Genomic DNA, 26961 nt, shown 5'->3' on the forward strand with positions numbered 1-26961 from the left:
TTGTCTAAAATATTTCACGACAAAAATTAAACCAAACAAACAGATAGAATAAGAACATATATATATACGACTGTACTTATGAACACTATTAGTTGGTACTAACCAACACATTGACCAGTATCACTTGATAGTTATCAACACACTGACCAGTATCACCTGATAATGACCAACACACTGACCACTATCACTTGATACTGTCCAACACACTCAACAGCATCACTTGATACTGACCAACACACTGACCAGTATCACTAATACTGACCAACACACTCAACAGCATCGCTTGATTCTTACCAACACACTCACCAGCATCACTTGATACTTACCAACACACTGACTAGTATCACTTGATACTGACCAACACACTGAGTATCACTTTATACTGACCAACACACCAGTATCACTTGATTCTTACCAACACACCAGTATTACTTGATTCTTACCAACACACCAGTATCACTTGATTCTTACCAACACACTCAACAGCATCACGTGATTCTTACCAACACACTCACCAGCAACACTTGATACTGACCAACACACTGACCAGTATCACTTGATTCTTACCAACACACTCAACAGCATCACTTGATTCTTACCAACACACCAGTATTACTTGATTCTTACCAACACACCAGTATCACTTGATTCTTACCAACACACTCAACAGCATCACGTGATTCTTACCAACACACTCACCAGCAACACTTGATACTTACCAACACACTCAACAGCATCATTTGATTCTTATCAACACACTCAACAACATCACTTGATACTGACCAACACACTGACCAGTATCACTTGATTCTTACCAACACACTCAACAGCATCACTTGATTCTTACCAACACACCAGTATTACTTGATTCTTACCAACACACCAGTATCGCTTGATTCTTACCAACACACTCACCAGCATCACGTGATTCTTACCAACACACTCACCAGCAACACTTGATACTTACCAACACACTCAACAGCATCATTTGATTCTTATCAACACACTCAACAGCATCACTTGATACTGACCAACACACTGACCAGTATCACTAATACTGACCAACACACTCAACAGCATCACTTGGCACTGACCAACACACTAAACAGCATCATTTGATACTGACCAACACACTAAACAGCATCATTTGATACTAACCAATACAATCAACAGCATCACTTGGCACTGACCAACACACTGACCAATATCACTTGATTCTTACCAACACATTCAAGAGCATCACTTGATTCTTGCCAACACACTCTCAACAGCATCATTTGACTCTAACCGATACAATCAACAGCATCATTCGATACTAACCAACATCACTTGGTACTGACCAACACACTGACCAGTATCACTTGGCAACAGTGCCATATAATTAACAAATTTCTACGTTATTACTCCTACCGGACTGTTAGCTTCCTCAATTGTAACTGTTCCAAAGGCCTCTAATCCGATCTCAGGAGGAACGTCTCTGTTGTAAAGACCATTTTCAGATAAAAGAGTTAGATTATCATAAGGTATGAGGTCTGGTTCTCTTCCAAGATGAATTACCAAGATGTCTGCTACACACACACATGTCGGGCCTGGAAATACAACACACATGTGAACCAGTAAAGGTACCATACAGAAGAATGACATACACATCTAGGACAAAGTTAAACAAAGTGTAACTAGAATGAATATGTGCACTTTTTCTTAATGCATGTTTTTAGTGGTATCGAACACGGTTAGCGGCTTTGGAGATAACGTTAAGTGTTGCTGCTCTCCAAATAAATTGGTGTATCCAGAGAACGATCAGTTGAAGTTGTGTAATACATGTTAGTTGAGATCAAAGAAACGTATCGTATCATAACTTTCACTCGGGACCTTGGGGATCAGTTTCCAAAACCATGGGGCTGAGAATAGATAAAATTAATTCAGGGAGAGTTGTTTGGAATTTGAAAGATTGAAGTATCTTGCCATATATACTGGTTAGTTGAGTTATTGATCTATTTAAGGAAGTTACATAGAGAACATTTTTATAGGAGTGTATTAATAGTATAACAGAAAGTTTAACAGTCATGATATAAGTTAACAAATAATAACTTAATCAGTTATGTTCTCAGTATTAATGTTTATGTTCGTAACCTTTGTCTCTTAGAGCTTGGGTAAGCCCAGCATGGCCTGATGGTGATTAGGACGCGTGGCTCGCAACCTAAGGGCCACGGGTTCGAATCCCTGTCATCGAATATGCTCGTCTTATTAGCTGTGGTGGTGTTATAATGTGACGGCCAATCCAATCCCACTACTTGTTGGTAAAAGAGTAGCTCAAGAATTGGCGGTGAATGGTGTTGACTACCTGCCTTCCATGTTGTTTATCACTGCTGAATCATGGACGACTAAGGCAGACATTCTTCGTGCAGCTTTAGACGAAATTTAAACCAAACCAAGAGGATGGGTTTGTGTTTTGTTGTAACACAAAGCTATCTGAACTATATCCACTGCGGGGAGTCCAAATCAGAATTTTAGCATTATAAGTACGTAAAGTTTTTGTCCTGTTTTTTTTCATATTTAAAGAATAATTTATCTGTTTTCATTCTATAAAATTGTTTTTTTAATATCTGCTGCAATGTGTAATCACAATCTGACATCTCTTTTCAGCATTCATAAAACGTGTATAATTTTCAACGTTGGTGATTTTATTTACGATATAATTTATTAGTGTAAAGAACTTATGTAAAAAAAATCCAAAGAAATTCGTAAACAAAATTTTAAGAAAATATTAATTACATATTGTTATGCCAAAATAAATTACAAAATTGTGAGTGATTGGTTTTCGTTGTAGAAGTTTTATGAGATTTAAAAGTTTGCAGTGCAACTAAGAAGTTAAAAAACTAGAAATAACAGTATAAAATATACAAAGTTTTATTTCAAACCTTATCTTTCGTTTTTCTCACAGTTTTATAACATTGTGGTTTGCGGTCATGTCGTGTTTTCTATCTTCCACTTTTGATTTATAATAATTCCATTTTTTTCATACTAAATATGCGCATTACGTGTTAAGTTGACTTCATTCAAACTGTCTTTGGTTCAGTATTGTTCTCTAGAGGTAATAATAGCTGTTTTGTCCATTGTTGTGATGCTGTATGTTGTGGAACAATGCCAATGTTCTTCAATGGTAGCTCCAGTGAGAATGACCATTCGCGTGGGAGTATTAGTCGATATGGATAAATCTGGCATTTTCTGTTAAGCAAGAAACATTAGATTTAGACAGTACTATATAGAATATCAAGTGAGTTGGTTGATTGAAAGATAGCTTGTGTGAAAAATCTGTCGACCAGTTCACGAGTCCAGTGATTCAAAAAACTGCTCTCATTTAGAAATTACACGCTATGTCCAGTCTTTGTTTCTCGGTTAGTTTAGTTAAAACCAGTCTCATTTCATGACTTATCCTCCTGTTATAAAGTGGATCTTTCTTATATTGTTTACAGAACTCAGTTTAATCCTAGAATACACTGATATATCAGACTTATAAACTGTCTGCTAATTAAATAGTAGTAGCTTTTGGGTCTAAAAAGACACTGCTCATGAGAACAAACAGTATTTCACACGTCTGTTTGACTTCCAGGAGTCTATCCCATAGCTGATGAGGTTCTGGTACTGAGTGTTTGTTTACTTGTTTGTGTTATAGTAAAGCTACATTAGGCTACCTTCTATTTATATCACTGAGAATCGAATCCAGAACTTTAGTATTGTGCCCACTGAGAGAAATGGTACTGAACGAAGACTGGGACAATGATTTGTGGTAAATAAAGGATAAATCTGTAACAGTGTTCTCGTATATTTCTGATTCATAATCCACAATGGAGAAATTAAGAAAAATGAACAAATACAAGCAATTATTCATGATTTCAGTCTTTTCTGTTAATCCTAAAAAGTCTTGCTGTTTTGTTATCTCCAAAGGTTACATAAAAAGTGTATATATAAAAGAAAATGATCTCTTTTGATTATGATGAGAGACTTAAATTTTCACAGAAAATGTAAAATAAAATGGAAAATAAACCACAAATACCATTTTCTTATTGAAATACAAAACAAAAAGTAATTACGATCTATTTCAGCATTAGTCCACAACAGATTTAAATAAATTAAAGTTAAAAATTAAATAATAATGGAATGTTCAGAGTTTAATAAAACTTTGTATAGAGTTATTTCAGTGACCTATGGACAGTCCAAACTACCATTTGGGCCTACGGACTGAGGTACAACTCACTCTTGGGTTCTAAACAATAATGTATAATTAAGTTAGAAACTATGTTATGATTATTGGTAAGCCAATACTCTTGAAAGAAGATTTTACGTTTGACACATAAAACTTTAGGTTTTGTCCACTTTTTTGTTGCAATAGCTTCTATTGTTGATTGGTTTATTTTAGCTACAGGTGAAAATATTACAAGTTTCAGAACACTTAATGAAAATTAAACCATTTTATTCCATTTACCACAAGTTTTTGACTTAAATCGTAAATAAAATAAAATAATACGCTTTCTTCTTGATTTTCCTTACAACACAAACTTAAAAATGTACACTCCAGGACTGTCTTATAAACAGACCTACTGGCTAACCATTTTACTTCTGTCTTTATGTTATTACAATATTTTTTATCCCTACAAATTCATAACGTAATATAAAACTTAAAATTTCAGAAACTCCTAGAAATCACTCAGCATCGTTCTACCTCTAGCAAAATAATACAAAATATATAAAACGAAGTATTAAAAACATAGCCTACAACACTGCCCCTCCACTGACTGTGAAGTCTCTTGAAGTACCCTATTATACATACAAAGTTAATTTATTATATCATTGGCACATTAAACCTAATATTCAATAATTAACTGTAAGGAATCTCTTTACAATTAATAAAATGAATACTCATAATTCAACGTTATAATCATTGAGTTATTATGTCTTAAACAAAGTACAATAAAAATTCAGACTAACAAACAAAATGCACTTCATAATCACGTTTACTGTCTCTAAGCTATCCACCTGCCAAGTGTTTGTAATCGATGTCATTTTCGTGGCTTATGAGACAATTACGGGATGACTACTAGTTCCTTATTATCACATGTTATCTTGTCACTGGGGCAATTCATATAAATAGTTACTATTTTACCTGAAGCGTGACTACTTCTGATACACTGAAGAAGAAGCAGTTATACAGCTTCACATCCTGCAATGAGTGGTGTTCCTCATATTCTGTAACTTTAATTCATTCAAGTTTCATCAACTGAACAACTTCCTTTAACTATGTACGGTCTACTATCTTCATTAGCTACAGCATGTATGAATCAGTCACAGAACAACAAATCCACCATTCTTCGCGGAACATCTGATTAAATAATCAAGAAGTTTCTTCTACTTCTTCAGCAAGTTTGGCTGAGGTCTCGCTCGTCCTTTCTCTCTTACTGAAGTTTAATATAACACTGTTGGATTACTCTAATCTTGTTTGATATGGTAACCACTAGTGGTTTATAGCTGTTAAACCTGGACATTTAAACGGGATACAAGCCGAATGGTTGGTTGTACAGTACTTTATCTAATTACATTGGAAGTTGTTACAAACTAAGCCTGAAATAACGTCCACAGTAATCTGTAGTTTCTCGACTAAATGATGTTGTTAACTGGTGCGTTATCTTCTAGATATACTTGGAGTAGTTCAGCAATATTTTATCAGTCACAGTTGACACAGCAGTAGCTGTGACAGATGTACACTAGGGGCAACTAGCGCAGATAGCTCTACAACAGCTTTGCAGAAAATTAAACAACCACACAAAAGTTTCTGTAAACCAGAGTCCTCATTTGTACAACACAAACATTACCAAATGACATTCACCAAATACAAAACAAAACGATGTCTTCTAAAACTGAGCTGTTGGTTCTTCACTAACAGAAGTAAACCTGCTCACCATCCAATCAGATGACTGACTTGAAGGAACTTATATAAAAGGTACAGGGTAATTACTATTTCTTTAAGCGCGTGGCATTCATTGAAAAAAGTTCTTCCAAATGTTGAATTGTTTTCGTTCCTCCAAATATTCACCGACCCGGCATGGCCGGGTGGTTAAAGCACACGACTCGACCAAACATGCTCGTCCTTAGAGCCGTGGGGGTGTTATAATTTGACGGTCAGTCCCACTAGTCTTTGGTAAAAAAGTAGTCCAAGACTTGGCGGTGGGTGGTGATGACTAGCTGCCTTTCTCTAGTCTTACACTGCTAAATTAGGGACAGCTAGCGCAGATAACCCTCGTGCATCTTTGCGCGAAATTCAAAAACAAACAAACTAATGAAAGACCATGCAGAATGGAGCGGTGAATAAACATTTGGTTTGTTTTTGAATTTCGCGCAAAGATGCACGAGGGTTATCTGCGCTAGCTGTTCCTAATTTAGCAGTGTAAGACTAGAGAAAGGCAGCTAGTCATCACCACCCACCGTCAACTCTTGGACTACTCTTTCACCAACGACTAATGGGACTGACCGTCAAATTATAACGCCCCAACAGCTGTAAGGGCGAGCATGTTTGATTGCAGGTATTCGAATCCGCGACCCTCAGATTACGAGTCGAGTGCCTTAACCTTATTTGGAGAAACGAAAACAATTCAACATTTGGAAGTACTTTTTTCAATGAATGATAGAAGTACTTCAATTAATTTTAACTCGAATTCAGAAGATTAAATGAAGTGACTGGAGTCAACGTTTTTGTTACATGTAGATTTTTAACCGATTGGTCGTTCAAAGAATGTCTCATTTCCAGTGCCGACCGAACTTCGAATTTTGGTCCCACAATTCAAACCGTTTGTTTGTTTGTTTTGGAATTTCGCACAAAGCTACTCGAGGGCTATCTGTGCTAGCCGTTCCTAATTTAGCAGTGTAAGACTAGAGGGAAGGCACCAAATCATCACCATTCACCGCCAACTCTTAGGCTACTCTTTTACCAACGAATAGTGGGATTGACCATCACATTATAACGCCCCCACTGCTGGGAGAGCGAGCATGTTTGGCGCGACGGGGATGCGAAACCGCGACCCTCAGATTACGAGTTGCACGCCTTAACGCGCTTGGCCGTGCCGGGCCTATTCAAACCGAACAGATACAAACGTTCTTAAAATTATCCTATATTAATATTTTAAATGATATTTCAGTCACATATTTTTATGACATCATTATAAATATCACATAAGAAAGTGCGAAAGTACATCAGTTGAGCCAGCTGTCCCAGTATATTCTAATGATTATAGATCAAAATTGTCAAAAAGTATAACAATACGCCATCTACACAGGATCTGCTATATCCAGTGTTGATTGTAAGAACTACAGACCAGAAAATGATAAATTTCTCAAGAACTTCTTTAGCCTCGTGAAAAACGAAAAAACTGAGTTTCTTTGGCACTGAAACTGAAACCTAGTTGAGGAAAAACAACGACTTGTCCTTTAAAACATACGACATCAGCGAGTATAATGCTATGTATAACTTGACCCAAGATGTCAGCACTAACAACAATATACAAAATGTACAGTATGTCCACAGTGCTGTGTTTAACTTGGCCCAATATGTCATCATTAACAGCAATATACAACATGCACAGTATGTCCATGGTGCTGTGTTTAATTTTACCTAATAAGTTTGGTCACAGGCGTCAGAAAAGTTATCGTTACTTGTAGTGTTGTGAAAATTTCAAATATTTATAACCCAAAGGATTAAATAATACAAGTTATTATCAATATCAATTTGTTTCGTTTTGTTTCGCGCAAAGCTACTCGAAGGCTGCCTGCACTGTGTTCGTACCTAATTTGGAGGTGATAGACTAGAAAGAAGGCAGCTAGAGGACACCAACGACTACCAAAGTGTGTGCTACTTTTTACCAACGAATAGTAATTGATTAACATTATGATGCCCCATGAAATAAAGAGCAAACATGTTCGGTGACGGTATTCAAATCCGCGACCAGCAGATTGGAGTCGAATGTTCTAGATACCAGATCCAGCCAAGCTTATTTTGTTTTGCTTGTTTAGCGCAAAGCTACGCAATAGGTTATACTCACTAAGGGGAATTAAACCTCGGATATTAGTGTTGTAGGTATGTAAATTTACTGCTGGAAACAAAAAGTGCATTAGAGGTCACTGTAAAAAGTTTCACCAACTTAGCAAACTGGTCAACTCATTTACTTTATGATTATGTAATTACGTGAATATAATTACATTTAGATGGAACGACAGGGTTATTAATTAGTGTCATAATTCCCCAACTAATGCATGTTACATACTAAACCAACTGAATGTTGTAAGAGTGTTGTTTCATCAACAGTGGCATACAAGGAATAAGTTACACTTGAAATGCTGTTCTACACTATTACCAATATTATTACATACATACACTTAGCACTAGTAATTATGCAACCGTTTAATACATTTGTTTCGTCCATATTTAAATAAATTCTAATTTTTAGCGATATTTTAACAATCTTGCAAATAATATATATGTGCTTTGATGGGTTAAAACGAATCATTTCAATATCGTTCGCGTGTATATTTCTCTTGACTATAAAATATTTAATCAAAATTTTTATTTTTAGCAACAAACTTTCAGCTTATAGCGATTATTTTGAGTAGGTTGGTGTTGCTTAGCAACCGTGTAAATACAACTTGCGACATCTTATGCAAGAGAAAAAATACAAAAAAATTTATACATAAAATTATTACATTTTTAATTGTTAACGTTACTTTTCTGACTAAGTTTAGAATTTTTGTTTCTGAATTTAACATTTCAGTTTCCAAATCAAAATATTAGATGTAATAAAATTCTACATTAAAATGAAGCGCATTTTCTAAACAGTGGTGAAGACTTGTTCTACATTTATTTAAAATAAAATTACAAAGCTCCAGGAAATGTTATTTTAAAGGCTGAAATGTGGGTTAACAGGGCCACTCGTAACGAGATCTGAAACAATTTTCAAGGTGGGGATATTTTTGCATTTAGTGGCATTGAATAACAAAGAAATATGAATCAGTTTGGGGTATCAAGCCGTTCCAGAAAGAAATCTACAACAAGTCTTACTCCAGTCATCGTAAGTAAAGTGTGATTTTTTAAAACAGGTGAGAATCCATGAACAAAAGTGTCAATGGGCAAAACTGTTAATGTGCCCCAGGTAACAGTAAACAGCATAATCAAGATGGATATCCAAATGGAAATGAGGCCAACAGGGTGCAGGTTCACGAGATAAAGCTGCCAGTCAAATCATCCATTCAATGATCACATAAGTCAAGTAGCTGGAGAATGAAAAGGATTTTCCCACTATTCCATAAGAAGAAGCCATTCAAAGCACCAGACGCAGTGTCAATGGATTTCTGTATAATCAAACTGTTTAAAGTGGCCCTGAAAAATCAGTATCTTTATACACCAGATGGATTTCGAAAAGTTAGCACTGAGGAATGAAGTGTTTTGAACGAGACAGCCTCACGGAAGGGCCTTTTGTAAAAGAAACCAAGTTGCAGGAATATTGTCAAACAGCCGTCATGTACAGCATGGTTACACGAAAATATTTTTATATGACGTACTCAAACTCTTCCATAGTGGATCCAGATTGCAATGAGGTTAAGAAGAGATATGATGTGAGGATAAAACACGGCTTTTTTAAAGCAAATCCAAAAGGCAGAACATTTTGAGGAAGGGGCTCTTTAGTGTTCTCCACTGAAGAAAATTTGCAGAACATAGCATTTGGGGTAACAGCAGAGCCCGTAAAATTAATCTAAAGCCAGTCTAAATCAGTGCCTTCATTCTAGCAAAAACTATTTAAGTCGGTTAATACAAATTTAAAGAATACACACACACATATACGCGTATAGTTCATTTTCAGAACTGGTTGTTAGTCAATATCACGCGCCGCCAACTCTCGAGTTATGCTTACAAATGATGAATGAGGTTAAACGTTACAAAATTGCGCACGCCCCCCGGGATTAGAACCTACAATTTGTAGGTTGCAGGTCGACATTCATAACCACCAGGCCAGGCCTTTTGTATAAAAGTAAATAAATATATTTGTTTATTTTTGAATTTCGCACAAAGCTACTCGAGGGCTATCTGTGCTAGCCGTCCATAATTTAGCAGTGTAACGCTAGAGGGAAGGCAACTAGTCATCACTACCCACCGCCAACTCTTGGGCTACTCTTTTACCAACAAATAGTGGGATTGACCGTAACATTATAACGTCCCCACGGTTGAAAGGGCGAGCATATTTGGCGCGACGGAGATGCGAACCCGCGACCCTCAGATTACGAGTCGCACGCCTTAACACGCTTGGCCATGCCGGGCCGCATTAAATAAACAAATGAAAGTTGAGACGTTGAGTGAAATTATAGAAGTGCGAATGTTTAGTGTAAACCCCAGTAACGATCACTGAGCCAGTGTTTGTAGGCTTAAAACGCTAAAAATCGACTTTCAAAATCATAGATTAACAAAGCCGGATAGCCCATTGTGTAGTTTTTTGCTTAACAACAAATATAGAAACGTGAAGAACGCTAGGCCTTACGACAAGTGGTAAGTCTTTGCTTCAACGACAAATAAACTTTAGCTTATACTTGATAAATACATTTACATATCTCTTCAGTAGTAAAACTATACAATGAATTGGGCAGTTCTTATATAAACAAAGTAAAATGTTCTCTTTTCTTCTCATAAAATTTTTGATGATTTACTGGACATAATTTAAATCTATCAACGTAATTATACTAAACATGTTAACACTATAAACATTCTAATGAACTTTATGCAACGGTTTGCTAGAAATACCAGTTATATCAATCGAAATATACATTAAACTAAACTGAAAGATATGGCTGCTAAACCTCCTGTGATCTCTAATCATCTACCTAATTCAATAGGAATAAGAAGAAACAGACAGCAATTTAAGGTATCTTCAGAACATATTGTATTTTACGTTAATTACTGAATTCTCATTACTAGAAATTAAACAGTAAACAGTCGCTGTCTTTACATCATCTTATTTAAATCATAAATTTACAGCCCATGGTCTTACCTTCTCCCAGAAGTTCAAAACTTGTCTCATTGAAAACGTGACTGCAGTTAACCAATCCCTGAGGGCGAAGGCTATCAGAAAACGTTATGAGAACTTTGTCGAGGCTGTCAGCAAACAAAGCAGTGATTGGCTGTGGAGCATTTGTGGCCTGTGTAGTTGTGGTAGGTTCAGCTGTTGTTGTTGGTAGCTCCGTTGTGGTAGGTTCAGCAGTTGTTGTTGCTACTTCAGTGGTAGTAGATTCAGCTGTTGATGTTGGTAGCTCAGTTGTGGTAGGTTCAGCAGTTGTTGTTGGTACTTCAGTGGTCGTAGGCTCAGCTGTTGTTGTTGCTACTTCAGTGGTCGTAGGTTCAGCAGTTGTTGTTGGTAGCTCAGTTGTGGTAGGTTCAGCTGTTGTTGTTGGTAGCTCAGTTGTGGTAGATTCAGCGGTTGTTGTTGGTACTTCAGTGGTAGTAGGCTCAGCAGTTGTTGTTGGTATTTTAGTTGTGGTAGGTTCAGCTGTTGTTGTTGGTATTTCAGTTGTGGTAGGTTCAGCTGTTGTTGTTGGTATTTCAGGGGTAGTAGGTACAGCTGTTGATGTTAGTAGCTCAGTTGTGGTAGGTTCAGCAGTTGTCGTTGGTACTTCAGTGGTAGTAGGCTCAGCCATTGTTGTTGGTATTTCAGTTGTGGTGGGTTCAGCTGTTGTTGTTGGCACCTCAGTTGTCGTAGGCTCAGCTGTTGTTGTTGGTACTTCAGTGGTAGTAGGTACACCTGTTGTTGTTGGTACCTTGGTGGTAGTAGGTTCAGATGTTGTTGTTGGTACCTTTGTGGTAGTAGGTTCAAGAGTTGTTGTTGGTACCTCGGTGGTAGTAGGTTCAGCAGTTGTTGTTGGTATCTTGGTGGTAGTAGGTTCAGCTGTTGTTGTTGGTAATTTGGTTGTAGTGGGTTCAACTGTTGTTGTTGGCAGGTCAGTGGTTGTAGGCTCAGCTGTTGTTGTTGGTACTTCAGTGGTAGTAGGTACACCTGTTGTTGTTGGTACCTTGGTGGTAGTAGGTTCAGATGTTGTTGTTGGTACCTTTGTGGTAGTAGGTTCAAGAGTTGTTGTTGGTACCTCGGTGGTAGTAGGTTCAAGAGTTGTTGTTGGTATCTCGGTGGTAGTAGGTTCAGCTGTTGTTGTTGGTATCTTGGTGGTAGTAGGTTCAGCTGTTGTTGTTGGTAATTTGGTTGTAGTGGGTTCAACTGTTGTTGTTGGCAGGTCAGTGGTTGTAGGCTCAGCTGTTGTTGTTGGTACTTCAGTGGTAGTAGGTTCAGATGTTGTTGTTGGTACCTTTGTGGTAGTAGGTTCAAGAGTTGTTGTTGGTACATCAGTGGTAGTAGGTTCAGCAGTTGTTGTTGGTATCTTGGTGGTAGTAGGTTCAGCTGTTGTTGTTGGTAATTTGGTTGTAGTGGGTTCAACTGTTGTTGTTGGCAGGTCAGTGGTTGTAGGTTCAGCAGTTGTTGTTGGTAGTTTGGTGGTAGTAGGTTCAGCTGTTGTTGTTGGTATCTCAGTGGTAGTAGGTTCAGCAGTTGTTGTTGGTAGTTTGGTAGTAGTAGGTTCAGCAGTTGTTGTTGGGATTTTAACAGCGATCACCCTAAAAATTTATAAAAATACTGTTTACCATTTAAACTGTATCAACAAGCATTAAAATAATTTAGTTCAGATTGTTTGTGTTGTAATTAAATTATCAATATTCTATATATTTACTGTTATATTTAATAATTTATTTAAAATGCTGATTATTTGTTTTTGACTTTGCAGCGGTGTTTTTACTGTTATATCTTTATTGTCCTACTACCTAATTCTGTAGTTAAACAATAACATTTGCCGTCTCTGGCCTCTAAAACTGTACTTGTTTAAAGATATTTCATTGGCCACTAGACGTCAGGGAAGATTGTATAAGGTTTTTGGTACACAAAATTACAGTGACATTACTTTGGTATACGAACATTAAATCTTCGAGAATACGTGAAGTCAACAACTATGTTATTGTGTGATCCATAAGTAAGGTACATTACATTATTTTTTAATGTTACTTTATTAATTAAGTGTTGGTTTGAATATTTAGGGCATGTGTTGTTATTAATTTTTAATTATTATAATCTTATTATAAATATTATTTTGCATTGTTAGGTTAGTATATGGACTTACCACTAGCCCAAATCTCATAAGGTGGCCAAACCTCGAGAGGTATTATTGGGACGAAAATACTGCTAACCCAACTGATGAAACAATGTATTCTAATCTTAAGGGACAATCATGTAAGAAGAGTATATACAATAGGTATATCAATCTAAATATCTGGCGTGTTCTGATCAGGAGTTAGTATTATAAGGAAATTTCAGAAACTTAAATTATATTATTTACAAAATATTGTGCCCTGGCACAGCGTAATGTACATGGACTTACAATTATAGAAACTAGGTTTCTATACGCATGGTGGGCAGATCACACGTAGCCCATTGTGTAGTTTTGTGATTAACTTCAAATAAATAAAAGAAAATATTAAAATGAAAAGAGAAAAATGTATATGCTTATATGCCTTGGGTTTAACTTGTGTATATGTTTTATTTTTGTTTATATGTTATAGTTTTGGGTATCTGGAATATATTTTGTGTACATGTTATATTTTTAATGCACCTGGGTTTAATTTATGTTTGCATTATATGTTTATATACCTTGGGTTTAACTAGTGTATATGTTATATGTTAATGTGCCTGGGTTTAACTAGTGTATACGTTAAATTTTAATATGCCTGGGTTTAACTTGTGTAATGTAATATTTTAATGTTCCTTGGTTGAACTTGTTTACATGTTATATTTTAATACGTCTGGGTTTAACTACTGTATGTGCTATATTTTAATGTTCCTGGGTTTAACTTGTGTATATGTTATATATTAATGTGCTTGGGTTTAACAAGTGTATATACTATAGTCATGTGAAAAAGTTAGGACACCCTATGAAAGCCTGTGTATTTGTGTAACATTTTTGGATATATAGGTATTTAATCTTAATTTTAACAATACTGAGAGATTATAGGAATATAACTAAAAACTGAAGAAAAGACTTTTCAAGATCTTCTGTACATGTAATTCTTCAAAAATGCATGTTCTAGCTGAGGCAAAAGTTAGGACACCCTACCCTAAAAGCTAGTGTTACCCTCTTTGGCTGAAATAACTGCAGTGAGACGCTTCTTGTAGCCATCTACTAGTCTCTGACATCGGTCTAAAGAAAGTTTTCCCACTCCTCAATGCAGAATTCTTTCAGCTATGAGATGTTTGAGGGGTTTCTTGCATGTACAGCCCATTTCAAGTCACCCAACAGCATCTCAATGGGATTAAGATCTGGGCTTTGACTCGGTCATTCCAGGACTCTCCATTTCTTAGTTTTTAACCAGTCCTTGGTGGATTTTCTGGTATGTTTTGAATCATTGTTGTGTTGCAGGGTCCCGTTCCGCTTCAGCTTTACTTTTCGTACAGATGGTCTCACATGATCCTCAAGCACTCTCTGATACACAGTAAAATTCATGGTGGATTCTATGATTGTGAGCTGTCCAGGTCCTGCTGCAGCAAAGCAGCCCCAAACCATGACACTTCCACCTCCATGCTTCATAGTTGGTATGAGGTTCTTTTCCTGGAATGCTGTATTTGGTTTACGCCAAACATGTCCTCTGTTCTAGTGTCCAAATAATTCAGTTTTGGACTGATCTGTCCAAAGAACATAATTCCAGAAGTTCTGGTCTTTGTCTACATTCTCTCTGGCAAACTTTAGTCTGGCCTTGATGTTTCTCTTAGAGAGCAAAGGTTTCCTCCTTGCACACTTCCCATGCAAGTTAAGCTTGTGCAGTCTCTTTCTGATTGTTGAGACATGCACTTTCACATCAACAGTAGCCAGAGCCTGCTGTAGGTCCCGTGATTACAGTTAGGGTGTTTGGAAATCTCTTTTAGCATCTTGCGGTCTGCTCTCGGGGTGAACTTGCTTAGACGACCAGACCTGGGCATGTTGGCAGTTGTTTTGAAAGCCCTCTACTTGTAGACTATTTTCCGGACAGTGGAATGGCTGATTTCAAAATCTTTTGGGATCTTTTTAAATCCCTTACCAGAATCATAAGCTGCTACAATTTTCTTTCTGAAGGCGTCAGACAGCTCTTTTACTTTCATGGTGCTCACTCTCACTTCAACAGTCAGGAGCACACCAAATTAAATGTCTGAGGTTTAAATGAGCAAGCCTCATTCAAAATGCTGAGTAACGATCTTCTAATCATGTGCACCTGGTGTGATACACCTGTGTGTGAGTTGAGCCATTTTAAGTGGGAATAAATGTGGGGGTGTCCTAACTTTTTCCTCTGTTAGAATATGCATTTTTGTAGTATTACATTTACAGAAGATCTTGAAAAGTCTTTTCTTCAGTTTTAATTGTTTAGTTATATTCCTATAATCTCTCAGTATTGTTAAAATTGAGATTAAATATCTATATATCCAAAAATGTTACACAAATATTCAGGCTTTCATAGGGTGTCCTAACTTTTTCACATGACTGTATATTTTAATATGCCTGGGTTTAACTAGTGTATACGTTATACTTATAATTTTTTACCACTTCTTTAATAGGTAAAATAACTAAACGAATACAATCTGATGTTTATTTTTACGTGGTTTCTCTGAGTTTTCGTATCTGTTTCAAAGATATGAAAACTCAGATAAGCCGTGTAAGATAATTTTAAAAATATATTCATTATTAAAAAAAACAAAACAAATGTTTCCAAACATATTTATTGTATTTATACTATCATATATAAACATCCAGTATATATTTCACACATTGACGACGAAACCTTACTTAACATTCTGTAGTGTTCTAGTACAAGAATTTCTTACCCATAATACCCTAGGGACGTACAGGCACAAGTAAAGTGTCCACTTGAAGGGTCTCGTTCAAATGTTTCACAACCATCTGTTTGCCACGTGAGAGTGATCAAGTCGAAATTTCCGCACTGAATAACGGATAAAGTAGGTTAACATTTACAATTTATACTCGGAAATCTTGCCGAGTAGTAATTTTAATATTTGCGAGTTATTTTAGAACCCCTCTAAATCTATCTCTTAACCTTCACATTTCTCTATCAAAATAGTCCTAACTATTTCAGGTAAGTACAGAAAAGCGTAAGGTCATAACCTGTCAGTCACAAGTTTAACTTAAACTATAATATCTGTAATACGTGAAACAAAGATTTTTTAAGAAGGAAATAAAACATGTTCCTTTAGATACTTCCTTTTGTTTCTCACTAAATAAAGTATATTCCTAGATTATCTAATACCTTCTTTATAAAAATACTGGAATACATATATTTGTTGTAATGAGAAACAATAAAATAACAAAGAAAAGAGTTAAGAGGTTTAGGAGTTTCTGAAAAGTTTCACAGCACACGTTGATTTCATGAGCCTGGTCACCCAGTGCACGGTTACATTTAGTAAGAATGAAGAGAAGGTAAGAGGTCAATAAATACTGGTCACCCATTCTACCCAGAAAACAGAACCTGTGAATCCAGGGGCGTAGATTCTGGGGGAGATGGAAGGCATACATCCCCCTCTTCATTTTAGGTGGGGGGTATGGTGCATACAATCATCCCCCCTACAGTTTAGTGTGTTGAATTGTTTTATTGCATCACAGGCCTACATATTGTGTGTTTGTTCTTGTGATTCTCGTGTTCTTATTCAATCGAATTACATAATTAGGCCCAGATGTAGGCTTTTTCAGTAGCCGAAATGTACATCTTTAATATAGGCGTGCTTCTAAGCTTTTCGATCTAAGCGATAGTTCGTAAGTATCAGTCAGTAGGCCTAAGTATACATGCAAGTATCGTGGCAACAAGATTACTCTGTGACTGCATGTTTACAGCTTTCAGGTTCACGTAATCAGAGATTACCAATTTGCAAATTGAACAGTCCATATAAGTGGTTGCAAAAATCATCCCTTCCATTGGGTGTAAAAAATCTACTCCCCTGATGAGGCTATGATGGAAAGGTTCTTGTACAATGAAAGGTTTAGTTTTCTTAAATTGTTTTCTCTTGAAAAAAAGAAAAAGAGAATATGATTGAGGTGTGTTAAGGGAATGTCGATATGTTAATATATTATTAATAAGTGAGGATAGTAGGACTAGGGGACAGATATAAATTTTGACAGCGTGGAAATCATCTTCAGCTAAAACAGTTTTATTTTTCCAACAGGGTGGTTGGTCTTTGGAATGAGTTCCCTTTAGATGTTATAGAGGCAGTATATTAAAGTGAGTTTAAGTAAACGCTTGATAAGTGTATAAATGATAAGGGCTAGCTTTAATGGTTTTTAATATTAATTTAGTTTAAAGTGTGGAATAGCCAAGTTGGATCAATAGGTCCCATAATGTCCCCAAATGTTATGTTTTGTTATATTAAAGAAAAAACGAAAGGTTGTATATATTAATGACATGCAATGTTTGTTAGCTGTGAAAGTATCAGTTGGTCTATACAAAACCAACCAAACAGTCTTGGAAACATTTCTACACAGATTCCAAATAACTTCGATTTAATAATGATGAATACACAAGAAAAAGAAAAATGAAGGGAACATTGCACCTCATATAAACATTTTCAATAAATGATGCAAACTGTTCAGCAGTGCTATGTGCCATCAGAGAATGTGACCACTTATCATCAAATCATCCATCATATTCACGGAATATTTCTATTATAACAATATGTCCAAAGCAAATCTGGAACATATGTTATCACATATTCTGGATATACTTCCCTTTCTAACTATACACAAAGCAAACTGGAACATATGGCATCACAGATTTGAGACGTCTTTCCCTTCTAACGATAGGCAAATCAAACCTCAAACTATGCTATCAAATACAGGACTTCTTGTTGTTATATTTCAGCTCAAGTAGAAACCTGCTGAGTTCTAAGGCTTGTGGGCGAATATTGAGCCATGAATTTTGCTGTTGACCCATCAATTTGTTGTCAGAAGAAGTGATTTTACAGAAAAGTTAACACCCATAGAATTGTTTCATCATGAATCGTTGCCAGTCGTTCATCGAACAGCCGAGATACAGCTAACAGTTACGTTGCAGTCATAATACAGTCAAATTCGTCGAAATACTTTCTCGAACATACAAACAGCTTAGAACAAACATGCGTGTTGTAATAACAATTACTTTATTAAAATTTATAAAAATCAACTACCTTGTGTTTTTTCAATTATAATGTAGATGGCTACACAAAAGTACCCGCTTCTGTGTGTGTATGCGTGTGTGTGTGTTTTTTTTTTTATAGCAAAGCCATATCGAGCTACCTTGGTTTTATATTTATCATAATAATCTATCATTGACTGCAAATCTCTAATAACTGTATTTGTTTCCTAACTTGAAACAATTTTATATTTCATTTAAGTTACAAATAACAAACTATAATAATGTGAATACAGAAATATAGTAATAATTAACAATAACGTGAATACTATAGAAATATAGTAACAATTAATAATAATGTGAATGCTACAGAAATATGGTAATAATTAATGATAATGTGAATACTATAGAAATATTGTGATAATTAATTGTTTGTTTTTGTTTGTTTGAATTTCGCACAAAGCAACTCGAGGGCTATCTATGCTAGCCGTCCCTAATTTAGCAGTGTAAGACTAGAGGGAAGGCAGCTAGTCATCACCACCCACCGCCAAGACAATCAAGACAAGAGTGAAAAATTACTCTGCAACAGCATCTGCTAAAATGTGTGAAGCCTACAAAGCATATTTCAGCATGCCTCTCAGGGATCAAGACAAACTCTGGGCACCTTATTTTACCTGCGAGCACTACAAAAAACTCTAGATGGTAAGACGGACAATTTTTCATTGCTTGAATAGTAAGTTTTTATACTATACAAATATTAGACCTTTCAAAACTTAAAAATCTTTCAATTTATTTCTTTTTAATTTCTAATAGTATAGAAAAAATATAACATATAAAATATTTTGCATGAACCTCTTACATATTAGTTGTGGATGAAATAAATTTATTCTTCATAATAACAATTTTATTCCGCTCTTTTGCAGGATGGTACAAAGGAAAAAAGAGATCCCTGAAGTTCGCTATTCCAAGAATTTGGCGTGAACCCACTGACCACTCAAGCAATTTCTACTTCTGCATGGTGAACCCTTTCAAACGTCGGAGTGGCAAGAATGCATCTGCTATCATGTATCCAGACCTTCTATTAATCTATTATCCATCGTCCCAGTGCCACACTGCCCTGAGCTCCCTGTACCCATTCCGCCAGAGAGAAAAGAGCCATCCTCAAAAGAGAGTGGCAAATGAGAAGAGGAGGTAGACGTTGAAGATCCAGATTACAATTTCAAAGGTGCAGCTGGTGAGAGAAACCCATACTACCCCAACCAAAGAGACCTGAAAGACTTGATCAGAGATCTTGGTCTAACAAAGTCGAATGCCGAGACTACATTTGGGGGCTTATTTGTTTGTTTGTTTTTTAATTTCGCACAAAGCTACTCGAGGGCTATCTGTGCTAGCCGTCCCTAATTTAGCAGTGTAACACTAGAGGGAAGGCAGCTAGTCATCACCACCCACCGCCAACACATTATAACGCCCCCACTGCTGGGAGGGCGAGCATGTTTGGTGCGACGGGGATGCGAACCCGCGACCCTCAGATTACGAGTCGCACGCCTTAACACGCTTGGCCATGCCGGGCCCATTTGAGGGCTGATACGTGAAAGTGATTTACATTACAGCCGCAAATCTCGAAAAACTACTCACTTCTAAACATTTTTGTTCATTTTTGTATAACTTTGGTATAAATACATGTAAATCGTGATTCATATGTTGTTTTATTCAGACCTTATGTGAATAAAAATGTGCAAATTTGCCCGTTTTTACATAGAAAATAGGTTAATTTCTAAATTCGTTATCCAGGTCACAAAATCAAAGTTTGAAGGGAATAATGGCCATTTTCTGCATTTTTGCAACATAAGCAATTAAGAAATAACATATACTATCCAAGAAAAATATTTGTGTTACATAGTATAAGGTGAATACTATAGAAAAAGTATATATGGTAATGATTAATAATAATTTGATACTATAAAAATGTTGTAATAATTAATAATGACATTATCACTATAGAAATATTGTAATAATTAATAATAACATTATCACTATAGAAATACGATAATAATTAATAATAATGTGAATGCCATAGAAATACGGTAATGATTAATAACAATATAAATACTATAGAAATATGGTAATAAGTAAAATAAAAAAAGAAAATACCGCAAGCATTTCGCCTTCATCAACTTCGACATTTTCTACAGGAATCTCTAAAACCATTGGTACCGAGAGTGGCTCGATAGCCATCTGGCTGCCGGTAACAGGGTTATAAAACTGAAGCTCAATTAATGGTCCACGTAGACTTTCTCCAGCAATTTGCTTGGCTAAACTGGATTTTATTTCTGCCGAGCCTACGCATGCACTATAATAAAACTGATCATTGGACTGCCATATTCTGTAAGTACCAATGACGTCAGAACCTAGAGAAACCTGGAAGAAAGAAGGTTTTAGTTTAGTTTTATAAAATTGTCTAAAACATCAATGACAAATAAGATTTCATCAGTATGATATGAAACCTATCCATTACCATTGGCAAACCTTTCAAGTGTACCTTATTCCACAATTCTATTATATAAATCATCCATTAACAATGACAAACCTTTAAAGTTATATTTTATTCCACAACTCTGTTGTATAAATTATTCATTAACAGTGACAAACTTTTAAAGATATACCTTATTCCGCCATTTTATTATATAAAATATTCATTAACACCGACAAACCTTTTATGGTAGATATTTGAGTAGGATATTAATGTTTTTTTTTTCAGAACCTGGCGTAGCAATCAGAAAACGCGACACCTAGACAATACATTGTGAAATATTTTATAATTATTGATATCAACGCAAAACTTTTTTTTTACTACGTTAAACAAATCAAAAATGTTCGCTACAATGACTTGCGATTGGTCAGTTCAGAAGTTCTGGAAGTATATATATTTCAGTTTCTAGAATACAGAACTATAACACTTTTAACTAGATCTCTAGCTATACCTTGTTGTTTTCATTATCGTCCAGTGATGCTAATACCAAGTTCTCTCCGGCTAAGAATTCAAATTCTAATTTTTCACTTCTCAGAGCGATGACTGAAGTTCTGACTACCGCTGGGTCTTCCCTGATAATGATATATTGGCACATACCAGCCAGGTAAACAGCTGTGGAGTCTTGGATGAGTTTCACGACGTCTGATGAATTCGACGTGGTAGTGTTCACTTGGAGTGTTTGTACGGTTAGAAGTATGTTTACCTGAGTAAATAATAACAACAATACACCTATTTATTAACTTCAAGCTTAAACACCTAATCTAAAACTACTTATTAATTTATTCCAGTTTAACTGTAGATAATGTAGCCAGTAGTAACAGTATGTCAGTTTAACTGCAGATAGTGTAGCCAGTAGTAACAGTATATCAGTTTAACTTTAGATAATGTAGCCAGTACTAACAGTATATCAGTTTAACTGTAGATAATGTAACCAGTACTAATAGTATAACAGTTTAATTGTAGATAGTGTAGTCAGTACTCACCGTATATTCGTCAAGACTTGGAAGGAAGTTGTTTATTCTCGGCAAGGTTGTTTCACTAAACACATCCCTCTTGATTAGATCTGAACGAAATAAGATTATTTTAGTAACAATATCTTTCACACATTTGACAAACTAATATAACACAGGATTAATAAATCATTTATGTCGTAATATAGTTTCAGTTCTTTACGTTTATTTATCCCTCATTATCAGATTTAAACAGCACCATGATAAGTATGTCATACAACACCGTCAACAGTACTTAAAGTCTGTTCGAAGACATAAATCAGGTACTGACAGACAAAGCTATAAAGAAAGCAGTTATTTAATACAATACAATGAAATTATGTTTACAAAATTATGGTGTGTTTCGTCAGGAAAATAGTTCTAAACCCAATAACAGTAAGGAAATAAATATACTATTTTATTGAAGCTTTGCAGAATATTTTGATTTGAAATAAATTTTGGGAAAATAGATATTGTTGGGATAAAAAGTACATTTAATGTCCACATAACAGTTCATTTTGTGAAAATGTATAAGTTTGTTTGTTTTTTTTAATTTCGCGCAAAGCTACACGAGGATTATCTGAGCTAGCCATCCTTAATTTAGCAGTGTAAGGCTAGAAGAAGGCAGCTAGTCAACACCACCAACCACCAACTCTTGGGCTAGTCTTTTACCAACAAATAATGGGATTGACCGTCACATTATAATGCCCCCACGGCTGAAAGGGCGAGCATGTTTGGTGTGACGGGGATTCGAACCCGCGACTCTCGGATTACGAATCGAGTGCCTTACTAACCTAGCCATACTGGGCGAAAGCGTATAAGAAAATTAGAGTTTTGTTTTCAACTGAAAACTGTTTGCCCCATAACTTTGCAGTGATGACATAACATTGAAAAGTAAATAAAACTTACTGTCAAATTTAGGGTTTAGATTAACTTATCAATGAATATTTAATTTAGTTTATTTAATACAGTGGTACCTCGGTTCTGGAACGACTTCCTTCTCAAACAATTCGGTTTTCGAACACATTGTTTGATAAAAAAATGTCTCGGTTGTCGAACATAAACTCGGTTTCCAAACCAAGCTGTCGTGGCCCGAACCCCCAAAATAACCCGACTGATGACCCGAACGACCCTTCGACCATTTTCGGCCCACGCCAAGCTTGTCCAAAACATTTTACCCGCACCTGTCGCTCAGTCCACACCCCCGCTAAAATCTGCTGTGAACGTTCTCGTTTTTCTTTTTGTTTTGTTTTTCTAAATATTCTGATTAAATAAGCCACCATGGGGTCAAAGAAGGATAATGAAAGCATCAATAAGAAAAAAAGTTGTTAGAGCCACAATAGAGGTGAAAAAAGATCTCATAGCGAAGAATGAGAGTGATGTTCGCGTGTGTGACCTTGCTACACAGTTTGGTATAGCGAAGTCTACAGTCTGCACTATACGAAACAAAGATCACTAGCAATGGAAGAAAGAGGTAGACAAACTGTTGTTGATTTGGTTAAACGAAAAATAGTTAGCTGGTGATAGCAGTTCTGAGACCATCATTTGTGAGAAAGCAAAGCAGTTGCATGCTGACCTCCTGAAATACACCCTGGAACGAGTGCTGATACAAGTGATGCCTTTAAGGCTAGTAGGGGGTGGTTTGAAGTGGCATACATAGTGTGGTGAGACATGGGGAGGGTGCCAGTTCTAACAAAGACGCTGCTGATAAATTTGTTAGGGAATTTAATGACTATGTAGAAGATGAGGATTTTATTCCCTAACAAGTGTTCAACTGTGATGAGACAGCTCTCTTTTGGAAGAAAATGCCAAAGAAATCCTACATCACCAAGGAGAAGAACTCACTGCTAGTACACAAGCCAATGAAGGACAGGCTAACTCTATTGTTATGTAGTAATGCAAGTGGGGACTTAAAACTTAAGCCTTTGATTGTGTACCATTCTGAGAAACCGAGGGTTTTTAAGAAAAATAGTGTCCTGAAAAGTAAACTAAATGTCACGTGGAGAGCTAATAGTAAAGCATGGATAACCAGGCAGTTTTTTATGGAGTGAGTCCATGAAGTGTTTGCTCCAAGTGTAAAGAATTACCTTAAGGCCCTTCTTGTGATGGACAATGCACCTGCTCATCCACCAGGCTTGGAGGACGGGTTGGTGGAGGAGTACAGTTTCATTACGGTGAAGCTCTTGCCCCTTAACATGACTCCTCTCATTCAGCCCATGGACCAGCAGGTCATATCGAACTTTAAGAAACTCTACACCAAAGCACTGTTTCAAAGGTGTTTTGAAGTGACCTCTGACACAGAGTTAAACCTCAGAGAGTTCTGGAAAAATCACATTAATATCCACTATTACTTAACGATCAGAGTCAAAGCCTGGAGGGAAGTGTCTTTGAGGACCATGAACTCAGCCTGGAAGAAATTGTGGCCAGACTCAGTAGCAGATAGAGACTTTGAAGGCTTTGAGGCTGAGCCTGTTGTCGAGAATATTGTCTCACTAGGCAAGTGTATGGGCTTGAATGTGAGTGGTGATGATGTGGAGGAGTTAGTGGAAGACCACAACACTGAGCTCACCACGGAAGGACTCCAAGACCTTCAGAAGGAGCAGTAACAGAAGGCAACTAAGGAAGTGTCTTCAGATGAGAAGGAGGGAAGGGAGGATGTTCCTAGTTCACTAATCAAGAAAATGTGTGGAAAATAAGAAGAGTTACAAAGTTTTGTTGAAAAATGTCACCCTGACAAAGCTGTAGCAAACCGCAGCATAAACCTTTTCAATGACAATACCATGTCTTACTTCAGAAACATTTTAAAATGCAGGCAGAAACAAACCTCATTAGACAAGTTTTTAGTGAGAAATAGGTTCAGTAAGTCTCAAGCAGTTTGTAGCAGTGCAAAAAGACAGAAAAGAGAAAGAACCCCAGAAGGAGAGTTACTTGACTTTTTTATGGAAGGTGACTCCACTTCCAAACAATAATAACCCTCCTACTCTCACGTTCCTCACCACCTTTTACTTACGCCATCAGCTCTCCTCAACACAGGTAAAGTGCAGTTACATTTTCATTTATTGTTTTTTTATTGTGTTCATAGTTTTTGTGGTTGACTTTATGCATGTAAGTATCATTATAAAGGTATAAATAAGCAATATTTTTACTTAAAATGTTTCATAATGCGTAATTTTTGGAGGTCTGTAACGGATTAATTTAAGTTACAGTGTTTCTTATGGGAAAAATTAATTCGGTTTTAGAACAAATCGGTTTTCGAACAGCCTTCTGGAACGGATTAAGTTCGAGAGCCGAGGTACGACTGTATTTATAAATCATTGTTTTGATTAATAATCGATATTTAATCACGAAGAAGATTTATTGATTACAAATAAAACCAATCAAATTCTTATAAATATTTCACACTTTAAAAATATATAAATTAAAGTGTCTTATTTAAACTCACAGCTTGACGTTAATGATTTAGTCAAACGTTCCGTGATTTTTCTGCTTAACTCTACAAGGTTTAGTAAAGTGTCAGATCTGATGGTAGCGTTCTCTAGCGATATAAGCGACAAGTTTATAAACTCAAGTGCTTCATCTGCGATGGCTGTGTTCGTGGTATCGGCTGTTAGTCTAAATTTAAACAAAAACAAATATAAAGTACCTTTAGAAGGTATAGTTTTATGAAACGCACCACATCCTATAATTAAAAATATAACCCATAAATCAAAGTGTTTATTATTTTCTGATTTATATTATAATAACAGAGACCCTTAAAACGTTTTCTGTACCTCTACTGTATCAGTATTTTATTAAATACAATATTTATATAATAATACAAACGAAATGTAATTGTAGACACCGAAATGAGCAAGTCCACTTGTATTTAACTTGTTCTTCATAAAACCTTAACTAATGTAAGGCCTAAATTCCATAAAGAGATAAAGTAACACTGAACCGCGTATGTTATTTACATTAGTGTAATTAAAACTAAACTATTCACTACTTAAATCTATCTATAAATTTACAGTATTATTCTACGGTCTAATATCAGAACGTTTAAAAAACTTCAAGCTTTAAATGTTATTGCACTAAATGAGTTATAAAAATATTTACATCCACCTTTTCTTTATTTCTACATTCATTAAATGGTTGCAGTGAGTTGTTCATTGAACTTTCCAGCTCTCTGGCGCAACTAGGCACTTGCACTATTTTACTAGGTAAAAGTCTGTGATAAGAATTATCTTGTATTATTCTAGAAATCCTATATTTAAAAAGGTGCTCTTGAAATAAAAATAATAACCTGACCAAAAATGGTTTGAAGGTCTTTTCTAGTGTATAATATTATTCAGTTTTTGTCTGTTATGATGATACGCTTCCAACTTACTATCGAAATACAAATGCGTACACACATCATTTTTGTAACAGACACACGAACAAACATACCATTATATATATTAATACTTTTTCTGAAAGACTAGTGTTTTTAAGTATATTCAAATGGAAAGGAAGTATTTCATTATAGTTCTGACAGTTTTTTAATCTGATTTCGTTATTATCTAACATTTTCTTGAATATTTATAATAATAATAAACAGAAACAGCACCGAAAATGAGGGAATGTAAAGACTCTCAGTAATATATGTTTTAATTAAATATATCACGTACCTGTACGTAAACTTCTAAATATATCTTATTTTCAATTACATTTTATCTGTTTTACAAATTAAACTTTAATAATTAAGGTAAACGTTTAACAATAATAGATTATCCATATCAAGGTTTTATAGGGGCCGGATTCTTCTACAGTAAGTGTCTGAAATTTGGTAGCACAAAATCCAATAATATATTGAAAGTAGGCAAACGTATGTACAAAACTTTATACTACTAGTTATCACAGTTATATCCAGAACTTTAAATAATTGCTTCTTTTTCGTCAAAGTACACACAGTTACTTCAAAACATCCTTAAACAAGACAAATGACTCTCCTCTCCTTTGTTATTACAATACAAGCTGTGATATTCACTTTAGAAATCGCCCATCATGGCTAAACTGACACACAGTCCAACTTCATTTTTACTTTCAATATATACTGTCTGACTAAGGTCTAGAGCTCTACAAACTAACAGACGTTACGATATAACAATACTCACTTAAATCAACGATAAAAATTCAGAAATTTTGGATAACGTGACGTCAAT

At 35.7% G+C, this 26961-nt stretch overlaps 1 protein-coding gene across 2 annotated transcripts in view; it reads right to left on the bottom strand.

Annotated features, from left to right (window-relative positions):
• Positions 1-26961, bottom strand: part of LOC143225368 (uncharacterized) — a 102003-nt gene that overhangs the window by 24672 nt on the left and 50370 nt on the right. For both annotated transcript variants that reach the window (XM_076454630.1, XM_076454631.1), the window contains 7 exons: positions 25224-25393; positions 21776-21855; positions 21244-21495; positions 20414-20680; positions 15972-16087; positions 11082-12688; positions 1411-1589 (listed from right to left, as the gene is read on the bottom strand). In XM_076454630.1, coding sequence (XP_076310745.1) covers positions 1411-1589; positions 11082-12688; positions 15972-16087; positions 20414-20680; positions 21244-21495; positions 21776-21855; positions 25224-25393 — 2671 coding nt within the window. The remainder of the gene's footprint in view (positions 1-1410; positions 1590-11081; positions 12689-15971; positions 16088-20413; positions 20681-21243; positions 21496-21775; positions 21856-25223; positions 25394-26961) is intronic.

Source organism: Tachypleus tridentatus, chromosome 9 (genome assembly GCF_004210375.1).
Source record: "Tachypleus tridentatus isolate NWPU-2018 chromosome 9, ASM421037v1, whole genome shotgun sequence".
NCBI classification, from domain to species: Eukaryota; Metazoa; Arthropoda; class Merostomata; order Xiphosura; family Limulidae; genus Tachypleus; species Tachypleus tridentatus.